This window comes from Dipodomys spectabilis, unplaced genomic scaffold, assembly GCF_019054845.1.
Source record: "Dipodomys spectabilis isolate Male_0828 unplaced genomic scaffold, ASM1905484v1 ptg000001l, whole genome shotgun sequence".
NCBI classification, from domain to species: domain Eukaryota; kingdom Metazoa; phylum Chordata; class Mammalia; order Rodentia; family Heteromyidae; genus Dipodomys; species Dipodomys spectabilis.
In genome coordinates, this window is record NW_024870678.1 from 24,717,254 (window position 1) to 24,729,458 (window position 12,205).

General features: G+C 39.1%; 1 protein-coding gene and 1 long non-coding RNA gene across 2 annotated transcripts in view; one reads left to right on the forward strand and one right to left on the reverse strand.

Annotated features, from left to right (window-relative positions):
* Positions 1-7,671, forward strand: part of Heca (hdc homolog, cell cycle regulator) — a 45,635-nt gene extending 37,964 nt beyond the window's left edge. Inside the window, exons 3-5 of the mRNA XM_042699484.1 lie at positions 1,278-1,432; positions 4,453-4,633; positions 7,434-7,671. Of these exons, the coding sequence (XP_042555418.1) occupies positions 1,278-1,432; positions 4,453-4,617 (320 nt within the window). The 3' untranslated portion in view covers positions 4,618-4,633; positions 7,434-7,671. The remainder of the gene's footprint in view (positions 1-1,277; positions 1,433-4,452; positions 4,634-7,433) is intronic.
* Positions 6,752-7,991, reverse strand: LOC122125534. Its single transcript, XR_006150780.1, has 2 exons — positions 7,902-7,991; positions 6,752-7,694 (listed from the first exon to the last, which is right to left on the reverse strand). It is a non-coding gene; the product is annotated as an uncharacterized LOC122125534 (long non-coding RNA).
* Positions 7,992-12,205: the final 4,214 nt, after the last annotated feature.

Here is a 12,205-nt window from a genome sequence, read left to right on the forward strand (position 1 = left end):
AACAAAGGGATGAAGTTGTGACTTTTGAGAGCCAAATAAATGAAAAGACATCAAACTTAAACCACTTAGAAGTAATTCTGGTTCCTAAATTAGACATGGCAATAGTTGCACAGTTTTGGGGACAAGGACACTTAATGATGATTTTTACTGCGGCGTAGTTGTAGGCCATCAATTACAAGGCAGACTCAACTTTCTGATAATGAATCTTGTGGGTGAGCACTCATGATGACACGTGTGGCTGGATCACGCTGTGCCGCACATAGACGTTTGATCAAAGTCCTGTGTTTAATTACAGGCTAGTTTTTGAGCACATGGGGGTTTGTTAGTTGAGTTTGGATGGACAAATGATGTAAACCTGGCAACATATTTTAAACTAAAATGAAGCAAATTTTAAACTAAATTGAATATATTTTAATAAGTGTGAACTTAAATTACCTATTCTGTTGACAATAGTTTTGCATTATTCTAAAAGCACAGCTTGAGAATGTGTGGTAAATACCATTTTTAAATATATTTTTTATTATAAAGATACTGCACAGGGGCTGGGAAGGTGGCTCAGTGGTGGAGCGCTTGCCTTGCATTCCTGTGGTCCTGGGTTCGATTCCTCAGCACCACATAAGCAAAAAAAAAAAAAATCTAAAGATACTGCACAGAGGGGTTACAGTTACATGAGTAAGGTAATGAGTACATTTCTATTGAGCAGTTACCCCCTTCTTTGTTTTCCCCCTACCATCCCTTCCTTCCCTACTTCCCCAACTCCTTCCCCCTTCCCCTTTCCCGCCCTGAAGTTGTAAAGTTCATTTTCAACACAGTGTCTTGTATATCTTATTGCTACAGTGGGTCAGCCTCTATCCTTATTTCAGCATTTTGTTACTTCCCTTCCCTTTCCCAAATTAGAAAAATGTATATACAAGATGCAGGGTACCAGAATCAAATACAATGAAAACAGGGGTTATACCATAGGGGAAGAACATAAAAAATAAACAAAAAAATCACATAGTACGATAAGTACATTAAAAAAACAGCAAGAAAGATAAAACCTCTTGTGTCCCTATCTTGGGGTTCATTTTGCTTAGCATCATCTTACATGGTCATATGTACATAGCTTTTGACTTTTTCTGCTTGTCCTAAATATTACCATTTATTTTTATTTTATATTCATCCAAATGATCAAATGTTTGCTAATAATTGGTAAATGAGGCATTTTTAAATCCCCTTTGGAGTCAAAATGTGATTTCTATGATGGTCATTCTCAGTTTTGTGTCTTCTGTGTACAGGGAGACTCATGCATCTGTACGCAGTGTGTGTGGATTGCCTGGAAGGGGTTCACAAGATCATCTGCATCAAGTGTAAGTCTCGGTGGGATGGCAGCTGGCACCAGCTGGGCACCATGTACACCTATGATATCCTGGCTGCCTCTCCCTGCTGTCAGGTTTGTATCAGCTCCACTGATGGAACACTGTTGGATACTGTAGTTCTGTCCACGGGTGAATGCAGAGGTGTTAGAGCCTACATTGTGGTTGCTTTAGGGAGGTTTGAGGACTTGGAAGGGATGCTTCTGCAAGAAGAAGTTCAGTTGGAAACTTCCCCCAGAGTTTGTGATGGCTACAGACTCTTTCACAGCAGGAATAGCCAACTGACTACATTGTGACAGAATACTATGTAGCCCTTAAAAGGAGTGCAGTTAAATCATTTTGTGTGCAGTTCTTTTCTGTTAAGTAAAAAAAAGTTATAATATGGCTATTCTAGGCTTCCATTTGTGACTAAGCATGAAAAATGTTCTGCTAATACTTCAGGCAGTTGGTCAAATAATGTGGAAAGGGTGTGGGGATGCTGAGTTATTCCTTTTTATTTATGCTTGTTGGTATCTTGTACTAATAACTGATACCAAATCATAACAAAGGGTAATGATTTGAAAAGGAGAAAGTTTCACTTTCTAGGATTTTCTCTTTCCTTTCTGTGGGATAGCATAGTTACCCAGGAATTGTATACTTAGTTATGAGAAGGATATATAGTCTTTAAAAGACTACTAAGAAGAAGCATTTTCTGATGCTAAGAGAGCATCTGAAATTCAGAAGTTGTCAAAAGAAGGCAGAAGTAGTAGCATATGAAAGCATTAAATAAGATCATAGACATGTAGGCGATAAAAACTCTTGGAAATGTCTTAGTTTTTATTTTGTCTTAGTTGGCGGTGGGGAGGAATCTGTTATTCTTTGGTATTTGTGGGTAGGGGAGAAATTTCTCATTGCTTTTCATTATGCAAGCCTGGTTTTATTACAAACATTGGATACATGCTTTATTAGTTATTTAGTTATTTTTGTTGTTGTTGTTGGTCATGGGGCTTGAACTCTGGGCCTGGGCGCTTTTGCTGAGCTTTTCAGCTCAAGTAGAGTGCTCTACCACTTGAGCCACAGGACCGCTTCTGGTTTTCTGAGTGGTTTTATTGGAGATAAGTCTCATGGACTTTCCTGCCAGGCTGGTTTTGAACCACAATCCTCAGATCTCAGCCTCCTGAGTAGCTAGGAGTGAGTCACCAACACCAGGCTATTCAGTTATATTTTTAGCAGTCTAGTTTGTGTGTGTGTGTGTGTGTGTGTGTGTGTGTGTGTGTGTGTGTGTGTGTGCGCGCGCATGCACGCATGTGCATGTGTGTACATGTGCATGCATATGTCTCCTGGGGCTTTGAACTCATGGGCTGAGCACTTTCATTTTGCTTAAGGCTAGAGCTTTACCACTTGAGCCACAGCTCTACTTGTGAGTTTTGTTGTTCTTGTGGTGGTGGTGATGGTGGTATTTGTTTTGAGTAGTTTATTAGAGATAAGAGTCCCACAGACTTTCCTTCTCCAAATGGCTTCGAACTGTGGTCCAGAAATCTTGGCCTCTTGAATAGCTGGGATTACAGGTGTGAGCCTCTTGCACCCAGCTGTGCATCCCGTGTTCTAAGGAAGAAATTTTCCTTCAAGCAATGTAAGCCCAAACTCATGTTTTCTGGCCTCTGAGCTAAATGAAGAACCATGTTTGATTTCTGTTTATTACTATTTTTATTCAGCTGATAATCACTGTGAAAATATAGGTGTTAGACATCACCATACAAATTATACACAACTAAGGAGTCCAGGAAAATCTTTCAATAAATCTGAATTAAAAATAAGCAGTAAATTGGTTTTCAGAAAGGAATAATTGGGGGGCTGGGAAGGTGGCTCAGTGGTAGAGCGCTTGCCTTGCATGCCTGAGGCCCTGGGTTCGATTCCTCAGCACCACATAAGCAAAAAGAAAAAAGCCGGAAGTGGTACTGTGGCTCAAGTGGTAGAGCGTTAGCCTTGAGCTGAAGAGCTGAGGGACAGCGCCCAGGCCCAGAGTTCAGGCCCCACGACTGGACCCCCCCCCCCAAAAAAAAGAAAGAAAGAAAGAAAGAAAGGAATAATAGGCTAAAGAAGGAAGTTCGGTCAGAACCTCACTTTTAAATTGTCCAGAGGATGTAGTGGTTAAAATGGAATTGTTCTCAGGTTACAGTGTAGGATAGGCTTCTGTTTTCTGCTTCCCAATTCTAACTGTGTGGTCTTGGGCATGGTACTTTATTACTATGTGCTCCAGTTTCATCATCTAAATTCAGATACTACTAGCTATCCTCACAGGAGAGTTTTGAGGACAAATTGAGATTATCTTTTGTTAGTACAATTTTAGAAGGAATATAGCTTCAAAGACCATTTTATTTAAAACTCCTGGTTGTGGAAGTGGCTCTGTAGCTCAAGTGGTAGAGCGCTCGCCTTGAGCTGAAGAGCTGAGGGACAGCGCCCAGGCCCAGAGTTCAAGCCCCATGACCGACAAAAAAACAAACAAACTCCTGGTTGTTCAGTCATAAACTGCTTCTGGTATCAAGAGACCTGTGTATGAATGAAGATACAGAGTACTGGTGGGTACCAGAAGCCCCAGGATAAGCAAACACTTCTGCCTGGATTGCCAGTTTTACTTGAATATTTTAGGGCAATTTTATTTTTACACCAAAACAGAATATCATCATTTGGAATGAAATAAAAGGGTATCTGAACTTTTGAAATAAACTCAGAATGTTGCAGGAAGTTACAGGCAAGTTTGAATGGGGTGTGTATGTGTGTGTGGGGGGGCGGTTACCAGCTTCAACCACTCTGTTAAAATCCAGGTCTCAGATGGTTCCTGTTGTTAAGGGAACTTTGGTGGAGAGTTTTGGCAGATCTTTTCGTTCGTAGGAAAGGACTAGCAGCACCTTACAGACAGAAAGAAAACTGGAGTCAGTAATTTCCAGACTAATGGCAATGAATTTTCATTGTGTCTTAGGCTTTGTTTTAGCCCGTTTTGTAGGAGAGGAGATGGGTTTCCAAACTCCCTCAGTTCCTAGCATGTTGTTCGTTGGGGTACCTTTGACAGGTGTGTGAAGCTGAAGGTATTGTGGCTGACAGCATCTGTTTCTCCCAGGCCCGCCTGAACTGCAAGCACTGTGGCAAACCCGTGATCGACGTGAGGATCGGGATGCAGTACTTCTCCGAATACAGCAATGTCCAGCAGTGTCCACACTGTGGGAACCTGGACTACCATTTCGTGAAGCCATTCTCCTCCTTCAAAGTTCTTGAAGCTTATTGATGAAAGCTTTGCTTTAGTAATAGCTATTTTATTGATATTATTACTTTGTTACAGATCTTTTATAGGGAAACATTCTGTGACATTCATTTCTTTTTCTAAGTTAAAGCAGAGTTTACTTTGTATATCTGTGCCACTAAAATGGGGTTTACCCCTTGCCTGTCTTGATTCCCAAATGTTAGTCTTTGGTCAGGATTGGAACTAAGAAGGGTAGGTAGGGGGCATTTGGGTAAGAGTTCACTCTCACTGAGAGTCTCTGTTGCATCTTTAAGGTAGTTGGGAGGATGGGATGAATTTAGGAGAGGGATTTTGTGGCTATTATGGAATAGCATAGTGGGATTTGGGAGGGAGCTCTTACTAAAATGTTAACTTTCTAAAGACCTACTTTCTAGATCGTCTGTGAGCATTGGGAATAATATATGACAAGTGAATGTAAGTCTGAGCCTTGAGAGCTAATAGTGTGTCGTGCTATCTTGGCTTAGTGTTCTGCAGCACATGTTGACATGCAGTTTGCTCTCACTGACAGGTGACTGGAAAGTGGACCTGAGTGCTGTTTCTTTCACTGTTTTAATGATCAATTCCAATACTGAAAATTAGATCTAAATTATAAGACATAAAAACTTTTGGGGTTGCAGATATTTTTAGATAAGCTGACCTATAATGCAGACTATGTAAAAGGAGTTCAGAAATGGTACACTGTGAGTTGGTCAAAGTAGCTGTTAAGGAGAATCCACACATTCTCCTTAAAGTGATTTGGGCAGTGATAATTTCACTGTTGAAGTACCATTTGGTATCAGATCCTTTTCATGGGTACATCTCACAATCCCAAAACTTTACTGTGAGCTTCAGAAACAGCCTTGCCATACATACTTTCCCCATGGTAATTTAGCCACATTTACCACGTTTAACTCTTGAGTTTCCAAAAAAGTTGGCCTGAAGAAGGAAAGGGAAATTTGTTTGAGAAAATAGGAAACTTTTTAAAAAGTTTGTTTCATATTGGAAAATTACTGGTTGAAATGCAAAAAGTATATGTCATTCTGAGAATCCTCACGATACCTTAACTGCTGATGGAAAGGTGGTCATGAGTATAGAGCTTGATTAGTCAGATTATTATTTCAAAATACTGTCTCTGTTCATTAGAGCTTGGTGACTTAAGTACACTGATTCCCTATCCTCTTGTAGAATTGGAATTGCACTATGATTTCTCATAAATATGATAACTACCAGTATATTTATATATGCTAAAAGAATCCTAAAATAGTCTGATGAATAGGCAGATTTGGGGTTTTTGTGAATATTTTATATTACTCATTTTGCTTATACCACCACCCCATTGTTTCTTTCAAAACAATTATTGCAAGTGAATTTCAGTTAATAGTGGGAAGAAATGCTCACAATGTCTATGAGAAGCAGAAAATCATCACTGGTCAGACAGTACTCGATACAACTACAAGATACAGCCCTTGAACTGTAATTGTGAGTTAACTATTTCCCTACTGATTCTCTTATACACTAAGTATAAGATTGGTAAGTTTCTCTTTAGAGAACTATTTGAATTTTATTTCTGATTTTAAAATGGTAAAATATTTTTAATGCTATTCTTTAAACCACCTATATTTTTCTAGTGAAACCTGCTTTTTTGTTGTTCAGAGCTTAAAGTTGACCTATCATTACATTCAGTAAGTTTATTAAAAAAATTCCTGTGGGTTAACTGTATGTTGTATTCTATGTTTTCTCCTCAAATTGTTTTCTGTCCTCTGAACAGTAACTATGATGGGCTTTCAGTATAATTGGATAAAACTTTTGGATGTTGTTTTGATGATAAAGTGGGGACTCTATAGAAACAGATCTATAGTTATATATAAAAAGAGAGAAAACTGAGTACCATACTCAGTATCCTGTGCCTTTAAGACATTACGTTTTTGTCTGAAAGGGGAAATTTGGCTGATTTGAGAATAAAATACAATTGAGTATGCAACATTCTAAGGATAAATCTTATTTTAGAAATCTGCTGACCTTAATGCTTTCAAGCTTGTCCTGAGCACCTTGATCAGAACTGGAATATGTCAAGAAAGATCATTCTTTTTATTGTAGTTAGGATATTAAAGGGTGTTAATCACCCAAGAACCAATTTTTCTCTGATGAATAATGTTCAATAACATACCACAGTCTTAGAGTGACTAATAGTTTCAAAGTATTCTTTCATGTGCTCTAATATTTTTATCATTTTTAAGAGCTCCATACCTTGAACAAATAAAAGTATGTGCTTTAGTTTAGAGAAGAGACCATTTCTGATTATTTTTCCTACAGGCCATCTCAGCTGTACTTTTTTCTGGTTATATCTGCAGCAGTTGATATACTGGGTTTTTACTTCAAAAGATACACATCGTGCCATGAAATGGAGAGGTCACTGAATTGTCCCATTATACAAGGAGCTCCTCAAATGCCCTTTATATTTACAGTTATTTTTGTAGAAGTCTATTTTCTAAATAAAAGGGATTTTGATATCTCTTTGGGGAAAATTAACTCATCAAGAAAGAATACGATTAGGTGTTCAAACACAAAAAAGACTAATGCATAACGTAAGCCGATCAAAACTAACTTGCTGAAATCTTTCACTTAGTCCTTCCAGACCAATGCTTACTATACAATCTGCTCTGCTGTGCCCAGGTTGCTAACTCAGTTTACTTTCTTATTTAGTTTCTGGTGGCAGCTGTTGATAATTTTAGTTGGAGGTTGAGGAAGAGAGTTGGCTTCTCAATAGGATGCTGCCCAACTCAGTTTATCTCTATGTCTTGTTGACTTCATTATTCTTTCAGGTGATTGAAAGAAGATATAACAAGTGGACATTGTTAAAACCAGCTGAAGAATATATCGCTGTTTGTAAAGATTTGTCAAGATGTCTTTGATTGCACTTTTGTTGAGGGATGACAGTGTAAATAGCTGAAGAATGTTGATAAAATCAAAGCATTTGGTTATGGAATCGTGTGGTGTTAGAAGGTTCCTGTTTGTGAAATGTATGTATTAAAAATAATAAAAATTCAAATTAATATTGTACTCTTGCTGTGTCACTTTTGGGACTTATTTTTATTCTTGCCAGTCCTGGGGCTTGAACTCAGGGTCTAGGCACTGTCTCTGAGCCTCTCTGTGCTCAAGGCTAGTGTTCTATCACTTGAGCCGCAGCACCATTTCCAGCCTTTTCTGCTTAAGTGGTACTTAGGAATCGAACCTAGGGCTTCATGCATGCTAGGCAAGCACTCTACCACTAAGCCACATTCCCAGCCCACTTTTGGGGGTTTTTGAGAAGTAGGAATATCTGCCAAGAAAAGGTAGAGATACTCTGAGGTGTTATAAACACTATTGAGAAAATAATTTTAGGGGCTGGGAAGGTGGCTTAGTGGTAGAGCGCTTGCCTTGCCATGCATGAGACCCTGGGTTCGATTCCTCAGTACCACATATGCAAAAAGAAAAAAGCTGGAAGTAGTGCTGTGGCTCAAGTGGTAGAGGGCTTAGCCTTGAGGTGAAGAGCTGAGGGACAGCGCCCAGGCCCAGAGTTAAGGTCCCACGACCGGACCCCCCCCCCCCCAAAAAAAAAATAATTTTAAAGTCAACATACAGCTGATTAAAATTACAAACTCTGCTGGGCGCTGATGGCTCACGCCTGCAATCCTAGCCACTCAGGAAGCTGAGATGTGAGGATCGTGGTTCAAAGCCAGCTTGGGCAGGAAAGTCCGTGAGACTCTTATCTCCAATAAACCACTAGAAAACCGGAAGTGGCGCTGTGGCTCAAGCGGTAGAGCACTCGCGCCTTAAGCTGAAGGACTCAGGGACAGTGCTCATGCCCAGAGTTCAAGCCCCATGATCAACAAAAAAAAACCTACAAACTATTTGGCACTGCTTGAAAGTTGTGTCTGATGTATAAACTTTTCCACTTCTCTTTTGACAAAATAAAAGCATTCTGTATAACAGCCATCTTGTTTCTACTGGATACCTGGTCCAAAATTGGTGTTTTGTTTTTTTTTTTTTTTTGCCAATCATGAGGCTAGAACTTGGCCTGAGTGCTGTCCCTGAACTCTTTTTTATTTTTTATTTTTATTTTTTTTTATTGTGAAAATACTGTACAGAGGGGTTACAATTACATGGACAAGATAATGAGTACATTTATCAAGCATTGTAGCCTCCTCCTTTGTTTCCCCTTCTCATCCCTTCCCATCCTCCACTGCCCCCCACCCAGTCCTCCCTGCCCGCCCCCCCCAAATTGTAAAGTTCGTTTTTGACATAGTGACTTGTACATCTCATTGTTGCAATGGGTCCACCTGTATCCCTATTTAAACGATTTGTTTTTCCCCTTCCCCTCCACAAATTATACCCACATCAAATACAGTGAAAGCAGGGGTTATACTGTGGGGGAGGGACATACAAAGCAACAAAGAAATAATCTTATAAATGTGTTAGAAACAATTACATGAAAGAAAAAAAAAACATTTGAATACATATCTTAGGGTTCATTTCCCTAACATCCCCTTATCTGACCTTTTCAGACATATACTAGATATTGCAAATAAGGGAAACCATGTGTCCCTGAACTCTTTTGCTCCAGGCTAGCACTCTACCTCTTTGAGCCACAGCTGCACTTCTGTTTTTTGAGTGGTTATTTGGCGATGAGTCTTAACGGCGATTATTTTTCTTGGGCTGGCTTCAAACCATGATCCTCAGATCTCAGCCTTCTGAGTAGCTAGGATTACAGGTGTGAGCCACTGGTGCCTGGCTTTTTTTTCCCCAGAGAATATGGAAGGTGTGACATTGATCAACATGCATTGTACTCATAAAAATCAAATAGAAGGCACCCTTTTTATCTGTCCCAAAACAAGCCACCCATAGCTACACAGCCAAGTATTTGTTACCTTGATTTCCCCCAAATACTGTGATCATAAATGAAATTCACATCAAAGCTTTATATTGGCATGATGATTGTGTGACATTCAGTCCATCAGCGAAAGAAAAGCTTAAATTGCTCTACTTGGCTCAAAGAATGGTAATATGACAGTTCATACAAAAGAAGGCAGAGGCTTTTAATGCTTCATAAAAGATGCTGCAACTTGTGAGGAGTCTCCTTACCAGCTTCCCTTAAAGGCTCCTGGTTTGTTACTGTTCTTTTGTATAAACTTTTAAAGTTTTACAGTTTGATCTGGTTTTAATTTTGGTGGTAGACAATCATATTCCAGAAAATTTATCTGTTGTGTGTAGTCTTGTTAACTTGCATAATGAAAATTTTATGCAGTGGGAAAACATTCATAATTAAACTTGTTACATCCTTATGCAATGTTCTGAAAGCTATTGTTCATCTTTCAGATATGTCTGACCCATTAATCTCATGATTATTAATCAACAGATTCAAATCCACAAAAGTATTTTAGAGTGTAAGGACAAGATGTGACAGAAAGTGAAGAGCCTTTCTGCCAGCAGGTTGAAAGCTTGTGTTGCTACCTATTTAATATTGATACTGAGGCATAAGTTTTACTTTCAAAGACATAAGAAGTTAGTATATTGTGATTTCTCTAATGTAATTTGTCAGCAAAATTTTATCACAATTTTTAGAAAAGACATTCACTGCAGTAGGAGAAAAACCTGTTATATTTTGATTGGTGAGAAGTGAGTTTAGTGGAAGAAAATTCTTATTCTTAATGGTTTGTACTTTAAATCTTACATTGTTTTGAATAGAATTTGACAAATTCCATAGTAATTGGGTTGCTAATTATGTAGGTCAATTGGAAAGAGTTAAATTTTGGAAGAGAAAAGTAAGCGTGCCTTGAGTTTCATTCTTTTTCTGTTTTCTTAGTTCTCCACTCTTAGGGGGTCTAGTGAATTTGAAGTCTCTTTGAATATAGTTGAGTGCTGTGTAGGTAGTATATTTGACATTATAATACATTATTACTATTTTTTTTTTCTGTCGCTCGTGGGGCCTGAACTCTGGGCCTGGGCGCTGTCCCTCAGCTCTTCAGCTCAAGGCTAATGCTCTACCACTTGAGCCATAATGCCACTTCTGGCTTTTTCTGTTTATGTGGTGTTGGGGAATTGAACCCAGGGCTTCATGCCCGCAAGGCAAGCACTCTTCCACTGAGCCATCTTCCCAGCCCCTCATAATACATTTTTAAGGTACACATGTAGTGTAAACTTGTAGCATTTTAGTAATAAGTGATACATAAGCTTGACCTTGGCTTTGCCATCAAAGCATCTGGAACAGCTACAACAAAAAAGCCCTTTGTCATTCTGATCTGCTGTTCAGTAGAATGGTACTGTTTGTATTAACCAGTGCTCTAAAGAAGTTGGATACTATCACCTAATTTCTTGGTGATGTGTCAAGTGCTTATTATCTGCTTGATTTAAATTTTTGTAATATTAAAAAAACTACATTTAGACCTGTCTAGTTGTATTCCTAATAAACCCAGTTATTGTAGAAGTGGAAAAATCATAGCCATAACAGTGATAGAATTTGAAGATAAGACTTTAGAATAAGACCTATGCTTTGCATTACACACCAAGGTAGTTCTGACATTGGATTGACTATTATACTCACTTTAGAAGTAAACAGGCCTAGAGAACTTAAATCTAAATAAGTTCACAAAGATAGAAATTCTGGGGTTCTTCTCGTAGTAGTCAAAATAAGATTTAGTTAACCATGGTTTTAAGGATGGAATGTCTATGAGCCTTCTCCAGTTTTGTTTTTTGTTAGCATTTGCATGCATTTGTTGCTTATTAGATTTGGACTTTAGTTGCCTGAAAAGATCCTTGCTACCTCCTGCTCATTAGGAAACTTTTTAGCATGAACTGTTTTTCCCCCCTCCCCTTTTGGTGGTTCTTGGAGTTTAATTCAGGACCTTGTGTTTGTAAGGCCAGCACTATACCTCTTAGGCTCTTTCTTCCTACATTATTTTTTGTCAGGTATTTTTTTGTTTGTTTGTTTTTGTCCATCATGTGGCTTGAACTCTGGATCTTGGGCACTGTCCCTGAGCTCTTCAGCTCAAGGCAAGTGCTCTACCACATGAGCCACAGCACTACTTCTGGTTTTGTGGTGGTTAATTGGAGGTAAAGACTTTCCTGCCGGAGCTGGCTTTGAACCACGATCCTCAGATCTCAGCCTCCTGAGAAGCTAGGATTACAGGCATTAGCCACAAGTACCTGGCTCCTACATTGTTTTTATTTATTTATTTATTATTATTTTATTTTATTTTATTTTTGGTCCGGTTGTGGGGCCTGAACTCTGGGCCTGGGCGCTGCCCCTCAACTCTTCAGCTCAAGGCTAGCGCTCTACCACTTGAGTCACAGTGCCACTTTCGGCTTTTTTTCTTTTTTGCTTATGTGGTGCTGAGGAATCGAACCCAGGGCCTCATGCATGCAAGGCAAGCGCTCTACCACTGAGCCACCTTCCCAGCCCTTCTACATTATTTTTAAAATACAAATCTCATACACCTGATCTTTGGATTCACCTTATTGTTCCCATATCTCTAGGATGACAGGCATGTACCAACACTTCCGATTGTGATTGAGATGGGGGTCTGGTATTTATGCTTAGACTGGCATTGTAATCCTC